The sequence below is a fragment of the Salvelinus alpinus genome, chromosome 14, assembly GCF_045679555.1.
Source record: "Salvelinus alpinus chromosome 14, SLU_Salpinus.1, whole genome shotgun sequence".
Lineage (NCBI taxonomy): Eukaryota > Metazoa > Chordata > Actinopteri > Salmoniformes > Salmonidae > Salvelinus > Salvelinus alpinus.
Window position 1 is genome coordinate 15,141,536 of NC_092099.1, and position 16,719 is coordinate 15,158,254.

Here is a 16,719-nt window from a genome sequence, read left to right on the forward strand (position 1 = left end):
CCCTGCCTGTCCTGACCTCGAGACTGTTTAACGGCTTGTACTGTTAGGACTCTGATCTGGTTTATGAACTCTCGCCTGTATCCGACCTGCCTTTTTGCCTACCCCTTGTGTTATAATAAATATCGGAGCTCAACCATCTGCCTTCTGTGTCTGCATATGGGTCTCGCCTTGTGCCCTTATAGAACCATGTTTTGATGCTATACAATGTTTGTTTACAATTACATTGCTTACAAACAATGAAATAAAACAAGCTCATATTTTGGGTTCTAATGGGGTATGTACGGGGTATGTAAGCTCATTTATAAGTTATATGCTTCAAGAATCAATGGATGTATATCATTCATTTAAAAGTCCAACATTGGACATTGGAAATCACAGATTTCCTCATTAATGACTTTGAACCTTACTTGCTTCACATGTTGTCCCACAGTCTATTGTTTTTGTATTGTAGTAGGTATTTTTTGTGTAAAGTGTAAACTGGTCTGGAGAGCTGAAGTCTGGCAAAAGCTCCCATGTCTGTATTGTTTTTGGAAACTTGCCAACTGTACAGTTGTGACTCGTAGGCTAAAAATGATCCTATAAATATTTTGTTTTCAGAATATAATCCCCCGTCTCCCAACCATCAATTTTTTTCATTTACAAAAAGTATTATTTTTAACGTTCCACTCAAGTAACCTATTGCGTGAAAAGGATCACAAAAAAGGCGTCAAATTCAACGATGCATTTGAAGAGCAGGAGGGATAAGGGAATAGACCAATAAAAAGAGCTGCTGATGCAAGTCTTCCTTTCACCGGGTCTATGATCTCTACGAAAATGGTAGCAGCGCACACCTCTGGCCATTCCTCTGCGTCTGCAGATTGGATTATTTGCCTTGATAAAAGGTAATTCAAATTTTTTTTACATGTATTTTGAAACCAACTTCATACTTTTCACACTACGCTGTGTATTAGTCTGAATATGAGGATGACTACTACGTTTTAGGCATTTCCTTCCAATGGGACCAGTGTAGCCTGTTTACTTGCCTCAGGTTATCCTCCGCAATGCACTCTTTTTAGGCTACCATATGTTGTCTAACGGGCGAATTTGATACAGTGAATATCGCTAGGTTTATGCCTTTATAATATGTCTTCATAAATATGCCATACGAAACACTGCTCTAGCCTACGTATGTTTATATTCTAGATACAGACCATTTCGAAACACGATATGAACTGATTCAGAGCGTGGATGTGCCTTCATTCCTAATGAACATATAATACTACTAACTGACGATTCTGAAAGTAATAGTAGGTTACGCTCTTTAATTAGGAGATCGTTTACGTCAAATGTCACGAGGAGATGGACAAGAACCAGTGATGTATTTACAAACACATACTGCTATGGTCCCCCACTGTGGGTGCACCCCATGCGGTCTATTGAGTGACTAGGGTGTACCACTGTGTAAATTATTAGATGGAAATATCAGTCATTGAGTGTTGAATGTTCATCATCTATTTATGACTGACAGATACATAACTCCCCATGATGGTCACGAGTTGGAAACCAAGGGATGATCCTTCTAGAAATCAATGTTGCTCTATTCCTACTTCTACTGCACTACTCTTCATGCAGAATATAACCTTAGGTCAGAAATACTGTACATTGACTTATTTGATTCTTATTGTCCAGTGAGAATTGTAAACGTAAGTGAATACTCCTTGGATTATATGTGCTTCCGAACAGCATTTCAAATAGAAAGGGCATGTGTTGAATCACCAAAGACATCTATTAGGTGATACAGGTGGGAGGTTGTGGTTGTTTCACTGTTGATTGCTCCAGTCTAGAGCTTTAAACGTGCCATTCTAGCTTTGCCCAGAGTAGCATGACGCAACGTTACCTGTCTGGAAAATGACTTGTAACACAGGGAGGAGATGATACGCGGGGCTGACATGGTTTATTCTTGGGGGTTCTCCGGGCCCTCTGCTCTAAATACTGAGCTGTGGATAAGGCTGCAGGAGAGAGCAAGGAAAGAGGCCCCAACGCTCCAGAAAACCTCCTTTTCTACAGTCTCGCCATTCTGCACCATCACCTCCATGAGAGAGAGAGAGAGAGAGAGAGAGAGAGAGAGAGAGAGAGAGAGAGAGAGAGAGAGAGAGAGAGAGAGAGAGAGAGAGAGAGATACACAACCATTCTGAGAGCAGGTTCAAAGTGCATTAGCGGCTATCACGGCTTGCCAGATGTGTTTACACAATACATGTCCCTTTGTCACTCTAGCGAGTACTAGGCACTTTAGGCAGTGCAGCTTAAATGAGTTGCTTTTGGTGTGGCTCATTATCACCTGCCGGCAAACATGACTCACCATATGATGTAGACATTTGACATTTACAGTACAGACTTTTGATTTGACTTTGGTTGGTTGTGTCACTTTCCCCACCAAATGTAAGTGCAAATACAATGTGAATGGCTAAATATAGAATTTCATATGTGCATTGTTATACTCTGTCTTGCATTAAACACAACAGGTATCAACGGGCCTATACCAACTACCAAGACAGTTGGTAGTCTCTCAAATACGTATGATCCCATAGTCGGCTAGTAAGGTACAGACAAGCAGCTATAAAATGTCATGAGGAAAATGTTTAACTTACATGATGCAATTTGGGGCTTAAAATATTGCCGGTGTGTAGGAAGGGAACGACAGGAAATAGGAATAGCTGAATATGCAGCTGTATCCCTCACATTTAGGAAGTATCTTCTGCATCCAGTCATGTTGTTACACTTTATCAATATTGGGAAGTTATCTCACCGCTAGGGAGTTGCGCACTTTACCCCCAGGCTATAGGTCAGTGAAATATGTTCTATTTTATATATATACATTACCTGTGGCAAGTAATTCCACAGAGTAATGTGAAAGCAAGATAGTGGATCCAACACGGTCTTGTGAGGGGGTGCGAAGAATCAGGTGAAAAATTGTGGTATTTATTTACAAGGGCAGAAGGTGAGCTGGAACCATGAATATTTATAAGATGTTGACAAACACTGACAAATAGACAGAGAATTTAAAAATAACACATAATTTACTGGATTCTAAGGCAGAGCGCCTATAATTTTGACAGTCAATAATTTCTTACACCACTGAGGCTGAGAGCCCTGGGACCACATGTCACTCCAGCCCAAGCTCTCCTGAAATGCCCAACCCCTAACACTGGAAAGTGGTATTCAGAGTCGGGGTCGCAACCCCTAGTGGGGTCGCCAAAATGTAAACAAATTATTTTAAGGAGCAAAATATTAAGACTACAGATTATTGTATGGGACAATATACAAACGTTTTTGAGAAAGATCATTTATAAGATACAATTTTATTGAGTAAATGTATTTATTGGTTTCTTGAAAATGCAATGAGGTTATTTGTTGATGTAAAAATCTAAATTTACCGATTTTAAGGTTGTTAAATTTGGAGTGGGATCGCAAGAAATTCTGGGGGGGAAAAATAGGGTCCTCCGAAATTCTGGGGGGAAAAAATAGGATCCCCAGAAATTATGTCGGAAAAAATGGGGTCCCCGCTGAAAAGGTTTGAATGCCACTGCCATTCTTTCTGGATAACTCTGCGGTCTGGGTCGGCATGTGCTCTCCAAATCAGTACACAAACAATCCGCTGTGGTGAGTAAGCTACAAGTCGTCGATTTTATGTAACTTTAAAGTTTAAATTCGAAAAAACAACGTTAACAACTTTTGTATAAAACTGTTTGACATGTTAAGCGATAGAAGTAAGTTTGAAAACGTAACATAAACAGCCATTTTGCAAACATTTTCAATCAGTTTTTGGCTCTAATCGAGGGGATATGAATGGAGCTGAATGTCTGACGGGTGCTCTCCAGGGAGAATTGTCACACACAATTATTTTCCTAATTCTCTAAAGTTGTGCTGAATGACTGACCAATAGGATATGTCCTCTCCATCTAGACCTGCTGAACGCTCTGGGGAAGATGTGGACATCATCCTGGCCAGGCTGAAATGTGTGAAGGCCTTTGAGCGGTTCCACCCTAGTCTTCTACAGCAGATATGCCTGTGTGGATTCTACGAATGTCTAGAGAAGGGTATCACATGTAAGTTTTGGCTTCATGTTCAAAAGACCTGTATGTTAAAACAAGGCTCTAGAATATGAGAATATGTTCTCACCTCATGTATTTTCCTTTACAGTATACCGTCAAGGAGATATTGGTACCAGCTGGTATGCTGTCATCTCTGGCTCACTTGATGTCAAAGTGTCAGAGACAGCAAATCATCAGGTATATTGGGAGGGGGTTATGGGGGAGTGCAAACCAGATGGTGCATTACCGCCACCTTCTGGATTGGGGTATGGTGGAGACTGGAACTAGGTTCTTGTTGTTTATATTCTAGACTTGAAACCACAGGTGGTTAGGAATAATATTAAAGATGCACTACGCAGAAATCGCTTTGCCAATTCCTTGCAAAAAATTTGAATAGTTCACCTCATTTCTGTTTATTTGACAAAACAAGCATGTGTAGCGTAGATTATCATTGTATCTAAACCGCTGTGAAATACAATAGATTTTACATAACCCCAAATCTTATATTTTCAGCTGTTTGAAGCTGGTGTATAAAACCAAAAATAAAAGACGCAAAAACAAAACTTATGAATGGGACCCATAGAAATAGTGCACATAGAACAGATCTACCGCATCTTAGACTTTCTTTCAATGAGAATGACAGATCTAGAGCTCACATTTTTATGTGCATTTGGTCGGGTCGCCCAAAAAGTTACATATTACTGCTTTAGAGCTTTGAGGATATCCTCGTCAGACTGTTGGGAGGAGGTGTTGATAGAGTAGCACGGTATGAGTCATAACACCCTAGGTGTCAAACAGGGAAATTGTTCCAATCGTTTTCCCACCATACATTTTTCCCATTTCCCTCCCAAAATGAAATGCTAATTGGCTGCTAATGTAGCTATCATAAAGAACTACAAATGTCATGATGATCTGGGTGAGACTGCCGAATCAAGGCAAAGGCACAAATTTTGGATTAACTATCTAATGTTAGCTAAATGTAGTTGCAAATAAATTGGCTACATTTATTTGTGAACTGTCTTGTGCAAGTTTTAAATTGACACAATACCGTGTAGCAAAGGGGTTAGCTAGCGATGACGTGCAGGAGCTTGCAGGGATTTGTAGTTTTGTATGATGTCTACATTGATGCTAATTAGCATTTTCGAATCGGAGAGTAAATAGAGCCAAATATATTGATAAAAGTCAACTTTTCTGAGAGAGATTTACATGGTTATCAAAACTTTATGCCAGGATAAGCCTACACGAAACACAGCCCTTATTTCCTTGTTTGACCTGTATGTTTTATGGGTATTATGACACTTCCAATATGGGGCTCTATTGCTCTTTGCCGAGGGGGTGACCACCGGGTCACTTCTGGTCACTTTTTAAAAAGATATTCTACTCCAAAATGCATGAAACTGTAATTATGTTGACACCATCGGAAATATAACTGATGTGCGCAACAGCACTATAGGTGGCTGTGCACTCGTGTCTCTCATTCGTGCCACTGGTCGCTCTGTTTGCTACAAATATAAGTTTTGATCTTCACTCTGATCTTAAAGGGACAGTGGGAGATTTTGACTTACCCAGAGTCAGTGCAGTTTGAAGGAAGATGAAGGTAGTTTCGCAAGCCATTGACTGGAATTCTACAGGAACAGCTAGCATGCTGCTTCTAAGTTAATAAAGGGGGAAACACTGCCTTTAATGAAAAGCGATATACTTTATTGAGTAGATGCTATAAACAGTAGATTGCATGAAAAATAGCAAATGAACAAGATTGCAAAATGAAACGGCAGATCGAAATTACCTCCCTTACTGTGAATTACTTTTCTGTGTAATATAAATCACTACCCTGTATTGTATTCAATCCATTCCTTGGTTCCAAAATAAATTGTACTATAGCTACAGTTAATATTTATTCATACAATCATTAAATACCAAATGAGATATATCAGAGGTGTGTCCACTTTCCTACAATAAATAAATAATTAATATTCCTTATGGTTTGCCTGTAGTGTTGCAAAATTCCTTGAACTTTCAATAAATTCTCAGGTTTTCCCGAATTCCCGGTTGGAGGATTCCCGGAATCAGAAGTTAAAAAACAGGAAATACGGAATCCTCCAAACAGGATTTCTGGGAAACCAGGGAATTTAATGAAAGTTCCCAGAATTTTGCAACCCTAATTGCCTGACATGGGAGAAAATCTTTTCAACACCTTCGATTCTATTAGTTAGTTGGTCTCCTCTCACGTCATAAAGGATGAACTGCACTGTAACATGTGCATGAGGAGATCAAGATGCACATTAACCCTGGAGCTCATCTGAAGAGCCAACTAGAAAGGGCACTCTACTTCACAGTGATTTGTGTCTTCTGAGATTGGTAACCTTGGGGACACCAGGAGTCTTTTCCTATAATTACCAGCGCCCCATGTGCTCTAGTCTGCCTGGCGGCCCTCTGTTGATTGGAGTGATTTTAGAAACCCTCTGTCTAATGCAAGTGTTCAGATCTGCTAGATTGCGTCCCACCTATGGGAGTGATCTGATCACTGCCAAAGCCAGCATTTTGAGTCCAATTTTTAAGGCAAGGCCCATGTTTAAGGCAAGGCCCATGTTTAAGGCAAGGCCCATGTTTAAGGTGATTCAAAACATTTGATTAGCATAGTCCCCCTACCTCCTCCCTGTCTCTTCCTTTTTTGAAAATGACGAGGAACCATCCAAGCAGAGATCATTTTCAGTGTCTCTTGTAGGATGCTGTCACAATCTGCACTCTGGGTATTGGAACAGCATTTGGGGAGTCGATCCTGGATAACACCCCACGGCACGCCACCATTGTCACCCGGGAATTCAGTGAACTCCTCCGCATCGACCAGAGGGAGTTCAAGTCTCTGTGGGAGGTAAGCACCTCAGCATTACGCCTTACCTTTGTGGATTCAGCTTTCAATACACCATCCAGTATGACTCACCTCAGATAGTGGCTGTAGCAAAGGAGGCTGCTGAGGGGAGGACAGCTCATAATAATGGCCGGAACGGAGCGAATGGAATGGCATCAAACACATGGTACCATTCCACTTATTCCACTACAGCCATTACCACGAGCCTGTCATCCCCAATTATGGTGCCACCAACCTCCTGTGGCCTGTAACTATCTGGTAACTATCTGTATCAGTGGACTGATGATACCCACACTGGAAATAATGAGGCTTTGTGGGAGTTCTTGGATTTTCTTTGATATCTGCAAAATAAGCGTGCAGGCCTGTTGATTTAATGCTGTTAACATTCTTTGAGGTGTGTCACTGAGGCAGTGGATTTAAGTTGTGTTAATACAACGTGTTTACATCACGTGAGGAGGACATGAAAGCGCAAAGCAGGTTATATATGCCACAAGAAATAGCCTTTTTTTATATATTAATTGGGATGGTATTTCTCTTCTTGAAACATCTGTTTGAAGTTCCAATGTGAGGCAGTAGCATTTAGACATTTTGACCACTAGGGGGAAGTGCAGTGCTATAGAGAATCGGTGCACTTCCTGTTGTGTGTGGGCTCACTGATCTCCATGAAACGTTTTACAATTGTGGTTAGACCGCTGGCGTTAATATCATCATTTAAGCGGTCATCTAGAGCCATTCTTCCCTTGAATAATTAGTGTAGGAATAATAGTTTACCGCTGGGTAGATTTTTCTCCCCATATCTATGACAGATGGATCCTTGTGCTCAGGTCACAAGTATTCCGTGGGGATTTGTTTTGGAAGAGCAATATTGATGTTTGTATGTCTGTCAGTGTCACCCATGTTGGTTTAAGACTAAAGGAGTAGAGCTTGTCATTAGCAGGTTAGAGAATTATATCTCTTGCCAAATTGTCCCTTCCTGCTGCCCTGAGGAGCTCCTCTCTCCCCTATCCCTCCACCCCCTCAGCCGTACAGGAAGGCACGAGTGAGCGAGTTGGTCAGGATAGGAGGTGCCACACTGTCCAAAGGCCCCTGTCTGTCCTGTTGGAGCCACTACACTGGCTTCCTGAGTGAGAGAACTGGTTTCCTCTGAGAGCAGAGGGCAGGCAGGGGGGTTGTTAGTTTTAAAGCTATAGACTCTACGTCACTCACTGGTCCTTCACAATGGAACTGGAGTCTGAGCACAGTTTGAATGTATGCTATGATGTGGACAACCACGTGGAAATACTACACGTCTCTATTCAGAGGATAAGCTCTTCTGAGAGGTCGGTCTGAGGTGAGCCGCTCTCGGGGAAAAAAAGGCTTTTAGCTGCCAGACAGGAACACCATCACTGTACATTTGCTCATGCTTCATTGATGGAACATGTGCTTGTCCTGTCTTAAGATAATACTTTCTGCCCACGGTCGTGGTTAGCTTTTTAGAGCGGAGATAAGAGGAGTACTGAGTGATATAATGGCCTTCTATATTGTGGCTTTCAGTTGGATTTGTTGATGGGTTTCAGCTCGGAACTCTGGATGATCGTGTAGTTATGTCCAGCGACTTATTTTCAAACGGTTCAACAGTAACAATTCAACAATAACATACATTAGTGTCTAGAGAAGTGTCTGCATCTCCCTCGCTATGAAGTAAATGTTTAGCGCTTCATTGACTTGTTCCTATTTCATTACTAACACAGCCAAGTCATTGGAGAGACTAGCAATTCACAGCCCATCGCTTAATTGCTGTCAATAGTGCTCAGTGAAAGCAATCTCTTTTGCCCCAGCCGCTCTAGGCAAGGCCCATGACAGCCATTTGGTTCTGCGAAACATCACTCCATTGTGGCGTTGTTGCTTGACGTGCTGAGTTAGCTATGTCACACAAGCTGTGAGTAACTGAACTGCTATCAAAAGTGAACACTGTGAACTTGCCCGTCAACAAGCTTTAAATGAATGATGTCGTTAGCGTGTCTCGATTGTGACTTTGGGTTGTATACTGGGCATGCCGTCACTCAGTGTTTTGCTCATGATCACCGGATTTCGTTGATCCCTTTCAATTCTTTTGAGAATCTCCTCTTTGCTCAGCATCAAGGTGCTAGACACAACGTGCGATAGGAATATTTAGCCATGCTTGTGCTCACCTGTGGAGCCTTGGTTTGAGACGGTCCAGGGGTGCCCATTTATTTCTGTCAGACATGCCGCAATGCAGAAAGTGCTCCTGATATCCTGTTACTAGCAGCACAGGTCTTTGTGCATTTTCTCAAATGTTTATTCCCTGCCTGTTTACGATACATCACTTGTATTGTGCTGTAATTGATTGTAAATGCAGCCTAACTCCCTGCGGCATAGACAACGCGACTTCACCTTGTGTTTTTTCTGATTGAGTCAAACGCAAAGCTAATTAAAGGCAAATGATCTCCCTCAGGCCATGACTACAGTAGTATTCAACCATGTATGAGTTGTATATCATTATTTGTCTGAAGAATCAAAGAGTAGTAGTTGCCGTAGGAGCTCCTTTGGGAGTTGATTGAGTACAGACCGATCTGTGAGAGAGAGGTCACGTTGAGGTGATGCTGACCGGAGTTGTCCGAGCCCCAGGTACATCCCCTGAGGAAGAAGATTTTTAGGTCGAGGGAGACCTTGATACACGTGAGCGCGCACACACACACACACACACACACACACACACACACACACACACACACACACACACACACACACACACACACACACACACACACACACACACACACACACACACACACACACCACATACCTCCACCCACACAGATCTGAGAAGTGGGCAGAAAGCCTTTGGCTCAACACTCCTTCAGAGTGGTGGCAGACTGAGACCAGCTCAACACTCCTTCAGAATGGTGGCAGACTGAGAACAGCTCAACACTCCTTCAGAGTGGTGGCAGACTGAGAACAGCTCAACACTCCTACAGAGTGGTGGCAGACTGAGAACAGCTCAACACTCCTTCAGAATGGTGGCAGACTGAGAACAGCTCAACACTCCTTCAGAGTGGTGGCAGACTGAGAACAGCTCAACACTCCTACAGAGTGGTGGCAGACTGAGAACAGATCAACACTCCTACAGTGGTGGCAGGCTGAGAACAGATCAACACTCCTACAGAGTGGTGGCAGACTGAGAACAGATCAACACTCCTTCAGAATGGTGGCAGGCTGAGAACAGATCAACACTCCTACAGAGTGGTGGCAGGCTGAGAACAGATCAACACTCCTACAGAGTGGTGGCAGGCTGAGAACAGATCAACACTCCTACAGAGTGGTGGCAGACTGAGAACAGCTCAACACTCCTTCAGAATGGTGGCAGACTGAGAACAGCTCAACACTCCTTCAGAGTGGTGGCAGACTGAGAACAGCTCAACACTCCTACAGAGTGGTGGCAGACTGAGAACAGATCAACACTCCTACAGAGTGGTGGCAGGCTGAGAACAGATCAACACTCCTACAGAGTGGTGGCAGACTGAGAACAGATCAACACTCCTACAGAGTGGTGGCAGGCTGAGAACAGCTCAACACTCCTACAGAGTGGTGGCAGACTGAGAACAGCTCAACACTCCTTCAGAGTGGTGGCAGACTGAGAACAGCTCAACACTCCTACAGAGTGGTGGCAGGCTGAGAACAGATCAACACTCCTACAGAGTGGTGGCAGGCTGAGAACAGATCAACACTCCTACAGAGTGGTGGCAGACTGAGAACAGCTCAACACTCCTACAGAGTGGTGGCAGACTGAGAACAGCTCAACACTCCTACAGAGTGGTGGCAGACTGAGAACAGCTCAACACTCCTACAGAGTGGTGGCAGACTGAGAACAGCTCAACACTCCTACAGAATGGTGGCAGGCTGAGAACAGATCAACACTCCTACAGAGTGGTGGCAGGCTGAGAACAGCTCAACACTCCTACAGAGTGGTGGCAGACTGAGAACAGCTCAACACTCCTACAGAATGGTGGCAGGCTGAGAACAGATCAACACTCCTACAGAGTGGTGGCAGACTGAGAACAGCTCAACACTCCTACAGAATGGTGGCAGGCTGAGAACAGATCAACACTCCTACAGAGTGGTGGCAGGCTGAGAACAGCTCAACACTCCTACAGAGTGGTGGCAGACTGAGAACAGCTCAACACTCCTACAGAGTGGTGGCAGACTGAGAACAGCTCAACACTCCTACAGAGTGGTGGCAGACTGAGAACAGCTCAACACTCCTACAGAATGGTGGCAGGCTGAGAACAGATCAACACTCCTACAGAGTGGTGGCAGGCTGAGAACAGCTCAACACTCCTACAGAGTGGTGGCAGACTGAGAACAGCTCAACACTCCTACAGAGTGGTGGCAGACTGAGAACAGCTCAACACTCCTACAGAATGGTGGCAGGCTGAGAACAGATCAACACTCCTACAGAGTGGTGGCAGACTGAGAACAGCTCAACACTCCTACAGAATGGTGGCAGACTGAGAACAGCTCAACACTCCTACAGAGTGGTGGCAGACTGAGAACAGCTCAACACTCCTACAGAGTGGTGGCAGACTGAGAACAGCTCAACACTCCTACAGAGTGGTGGCAGACTGAGAACAGATCAACACTCCTACAGAATGGTGGCAGACTGAGAACAGATCAACACTCCTACAGAGTGGTGGCAGACTGAGAACAGCTCAACACTCCTTCAGAGTGGTGGCAGACTGAGAACAGCTCAACACTCCTACAGGGTGGTGGCAGACTGAGAACAGCACTGCCTGTATGAACTGGGTATTATTCTTTATTAATGGATGCCATGTTAAGTGTTCAGAACATATTCTTCATCCAGTCTCAGCCTTCTCACTTCAAAGCATCATGAAAAAAACAAATGTCCAGACAGTACGTGTATATTCACTGATGGTCTTTGCTCCACGTTTGCTCCCAGTTTTGTGGCTTGCTGAAGTGAATGGGACACAATGTCACGCCCTGACCTTAGAGATCCTTTTTATGTCTCTATTTTGCTTGGTCAGGGCGTGAGTTGGGGTGGGCATTCTCTGTTTTGTTCTGTGTGTTGTATTTCTATGTGTTTGGCCTGGTATGGTTCCCAATCAGAGGCAGCTGTCAATCGTTGTCTCTGATTGAGAACCATGGTGGGTGGTTGTTTTCTGTTTTGTGTATTGCATCTTGCAGAACTGTTCGTTTGTCGTTTTGTTGTTTTTTGTTCAAGTATTCGTATTTATTAAAAGTATTATGAATACTTACCACGCTGCACCTTGGTCTTCTCCTTCTCCCGACGACGTTCGTTACACACAAACTGTTTGTGATTATGGTGTGATATACTGTCGCACTCAGCTTGACATTGACTGTGGTGGAGTCACAGAAATATCTCTGGAACATGCCATGTTCATTGTTCTCTATTCCCCTGACCCCGCCTTCAACAACAATATCAACTGTCACGTCTACACTCTTAGAAAAATGGCTTCCAAAAGGGTTCTTCGGCTGTCCCAATAGGAGAACCCATTTTGGTTCCAGGTAGAACTCTTTTGGGTTCGATGTAGAATCCTCTGTGTAAAAGGTTCTACATGGAACTAAAAAGGGTTCTACCTGGAACCAACATTTTTTTTCAAAGGGTTCTCCTATGGAGACAGGTTCTAGATTGCAATTTTTTTTCTAAGAGTGTATCGGGCATGGCTCCCGCTCTGCACATGTCAGAGTCTGCTTATGTTATTGGGAGAGGCAGGCGTGTGCTTGTTTGTTTAACAGAGAAGACATGGGCTGGGCTCTTCACACACAGGAAAACTGGCTGTGGCTCCAATGACCTGATCATCAATTTCCCATACACTTTTCCTGCCTCCGCCGGCCTCCGAGATTGGAACAACACAATTGTGATTGTGCTTTACTTTTCCCCACTCTTCTTCTTTTCTTGCACGACAGCACAATCTGTATCGGTAGCTTATAGCCAGTCTATCGCTGTCTGTTCCATGTCCTTGATGCACATAGGAATGATTTTCATACCCAGGATTTTATTTGAGCCAACTATTACTCTAATCTTGCAGTGGTCACCCCTCAGTGTAATGATGGGGCGGTGAGTTGGAAGCAGGTGAAACGTTTTAATAAAACAAAACCAAGAACACAACACTAAACAAGGCAGTACGTCGATAAACAAGAACAATATCAACTGGTGAGTGAACATGGGAGAGTGACATATAAAGGGGAGGAACTTGTGAAGGTAATGGAGTCCAGGTGATTCACAGGTTCGCGTAATGATGAATCCCAGGACCGGTGGTTAGTATTCTGGCGACGTCGTACGCCGGAGCGGAGGAGCAGACGTGACAGTATCCCCTCTCTGACGTGCGGCTCCAGTCGCAGGATGACGTCGACCAGGGGGACGACCCCAAGGACGAGGAGCGGGTAAGTCCGTGCGGCGAAGGTGGAAATCACGGATGATGTTGGGGTCTGGAATGTCCTCCACCGGAACCCAACACCGCTCCTCCGGGCAATACCCCTCCCAGTCCACTAGATACTGGAGCCGACCCTCACAACGTCGGAAGTCCAGTAGGGATCTGACAACGTACGACGGGCCCCCCCCTCAATGTCTGGGGGGTGGTGGTGTGTCGTGGGGGACAGCATCAGCTAGGGGACCAAGAATCACCGGCCTGAGAAGGGAGACATGAAGAGGGTGCGATACGGTAGTGACTGGGTAATCGTAATCTGTATGTCACCTCATTGACCCTCCGGAGAACCTTGAACGGCCCCACAAACTGGGGGCTCAGGTTCTTGCAGGGCAGGCGGAGTGGGAGGTTCCTGGTAGAGAGCCAGACGCGATCCCCAGGATGGAACACAGGGGTCTCACTGCGGTGACGGTCTGCCTGCTCCTTCTGACAATGGACGGCGCACTGGAGTCTCACGTGCGCATTGTTCCACACCTCCTCCGCGCGCCGGAACCACTCATCTATCACAGGAGCCACGGTCTGGCCCGGGGTCCACGGGGCCAGGGCCGGCTGGAAACCCAAATCACACTGGAAGGGGTCAACCCAGTGGAGGAGTGACATAGAAAGTTCTGGGCGTACTCTGCCCAAGGAAGAAAACGTGCCCACTCACCCTGCCGGTCCTGACAGTGACTCCTCAGGAACCTCCCCAGCTCCTGATTCATCCTCTCCACCTGCCCGTTAGACTGAGGCCAATACCCGGATGTGAGGCTAACCGTGACACCTAGCTTCTCCAAGAAGGCCCTCCATACTGGGGATATGAATTGGGGGCCACAGTCCGAGACGATGTCCTCTAGAAGGCCATAATACCAGAAGACCTGTTGGAAGAATGCCTCAGCGACCTGGAGAGCAGTGGGAAGACCAGGAAGAGGGATTTATTGACATGTCTTGGATAATCTATCCACTACCACCAGAATGGTGGTCAAACCACCAGAAGGGGAAGATCAGTAACAAAGTCAATGGATAGATGGGACCAAGGTCGCTGAGGAACGGGAAGCGGCAGGAACTTCCCTGCTGGAGCATTCCCGGGGGGACTTGGTTCGAGCACACACAGAACAGGACTTGACATACCACATAACATCCTGCACCAAGGTGGGCTACCAGTATTTCTCAGTGATGGAATGGATGGTGTGAGAAATACCTGGATGGCCTGCGACAACAGCTGTGTGTGTCCAGTTCAGCAGCCGATCCCTTATCCCTGTGGGAACGTAGATGTGCGTGTGAGGACAATTCTGGGGTGCGGGCTCCCTCTCTAGAGCCTGGAGGATGTCCACATCTACGTCCCAAACCACTGGACCCATGACTCGGGAGGATGGGATTATGGGTGCCCTCTGGGCAGGAGCCTCTCCCGAATTGTAGATATGGGACAGGGCATTGGCCTTGATGTTCTTAGAACCTGGGTGATAGTTGAACCTGGTGAAAAAGAGGATTCAGTCTCCTCGCTGTCCATATGTACTCAAAGTTCCGATGGTCGGTGAGGATGACGAATAGTTCCTTGGCGCCATCCAGCCAGTGTCTCCACTCCTCTAATGCCAACTTCACCTCCAAGAGCTCTCGATTGCCGACGTCGCAATTTCTCTCTGCGGTGGATATTTTCTTGGACAAGAAAGCACAAGGATACAATTTTAGCGTGTCCCCCTGTCTTTGTGACAAAACTGCCCCCACATCCACCTCCTGACAGGATGTCATCAATTTACACAATGACCTGACGTCCGAGCATGTCCCTGAACACCTTTTTGACAAATGCCTGGAACACTGACAGAGCATTGGCTAAGCCAAAGGGCATAACCAAATACTCATAGTGACCAGACATCGTGCTGAACACCGCCTTCCACTCATCCCCCTCCCAGAAGCAAATGAGATTGTAGGCACTCTGGGGGCGATGAGGAGGGAGCACGGGTCTTGGAGAATACCTCCCTTAGATCCTGATATTCCTCCGGGATGTTGGGCTGGAGGGCAACCACAGGACTCTCAACCGACGTGGAACCACAGGGGACAGGAAAGCAGGTCTTCCGGCATTCAGGTGACCAGTCGGTGATTCTCAGACCATGAGATGGTAGGGTTATAGCGCTGAAGCCAAGGTAGGCCGAGGGTGATCTTGTGAACTGGTGCACTGCTGATGAAGGCAATGTTTTCCTGGTGATTGGGCTCCACAGTGAGGGTGAGCGGTTGGGTGATGTGTGTGATGGTTCCGGATCCTAGAGGCCGACAGTTGAGACCTTGAACCGTAAATGGAGAGGAGAACAGGTAGATAGTAATTTTGAGAGAGGCGGCAAGGGTCTGATCCATAAAGTTCCATGCGGCGCCGGAATCCACTAAAGCTGTAGTCACAGGGCATGAGGGACAGTCAGCCAGAGTGATGGGTACTAAAAAAAGTCTAACAGGAAGAGCAGTAGATGGAATACTAACTCCTTTTCCAGGGGATGTAACATCATGCGACTGTCCCTCTGCTCTAGTGTATCCCAGATTCTGAAGTAACAGAATGTCTGTCTGCGTCATTCCGCCACGGGAAGGCGTGTGACCCCTACCTCCATGAGTTCAGGCTCTGATCCCGAACACTCGCCGAAGGAGGGAGAGAAGCGATGGAGATGCCGACGCGCCCAGAGGAGGTTATCCAGACGGATGGCCATAGCAATGAGTGAGGTTGTCATCTCGGCAGGGCAGTTCCGTCTGGACCTCCTCGCGCAGACCTCTTCTAAATAACGTGCTCAGCGCCGGCTCATTCCAGCCACTGGAAGCTGCTACTGTCCGGAAGGTAAGCACATACTCAGCAGCCGTCTGATTCCCCTGATGGAGCTGAAGCAGACACTTATCTCCCTCTCTGCCCTCTGCGGGATAGATTGAAAATACATTTAAAACAGAGCCTTGAACCCCTCATAAGACTCAAGCTCCTCCTCTCCTCTCGCCCAGACGGCCCATTCCCATGCCCAGTCAGCAGAGAAATAACCGTGGCAACCTTAGTCCTCTCGGTGGTGGGGGCTCCCATCTGATGTGTGAAATAGAGGGAGCACTGAAGGAGGAAGCCACGGCATTTGGATGGTGTCCCGTCATATTTCTCCAGGAGGGATAGACGGGCATCGCTGACCTGAGTGGGTTGCTGAATGGGCTGGTGTGCTGACTCGTTGGGTAGACTGGCTCTAGAATATCCTCTGCTGTTGAGACGTTGTAGACTGCGGAGAACATCTTCCATGGCCGTCCCCAGTTGAGCCAGCTGATTATGGTGTTGACGAAGAAGGTCACCTTGTTCATTGATTGTCTGGGAGATGTCCGGTTGTCTTCC

The 16,719-nt window shown here is 45.8% G+C and overlaps 1 protein-coding gene across 2 annotated transcripts in view; it reads left to right on the top strand.

Annotated features, from left to right (window-relative positions):
- Nucleotides 1-757: 757 nt before the first annotated feature.
- Nucleotides 758-16,719, top strand: part of LOC139538495 (rap guanine nucleotide exchange factor 4-like) — a 63,942-nt gene continuing 47,980 nt past the window's right edge. For both annotated transcript variants that reach the window (XM_071340604.1, XM_071340605.1), the window contains exons 1-4: nucleotides 758-881; nucleotides 3,943-4,085; nucleotides 4,180-4,268; nucleotides 6,796-6,942. In XM_071340604.1, the coding sequence (XP_071196705.1) occupies nucleotides 799-881; nucleotides 3,943-4,085; nucleotides 4,180-4,268; nucleotides 6,796-6,942 (462 nt within the window). In that variant the 5' untranslated portion in view covers nucleotides 758-798. The remainder of the gene's footprint in view (nucleotides 882-3,942; nucleotides 4,086-4,179; nucleotides 4,269-6,795; nucleotides 6,943-16,719) is intronic.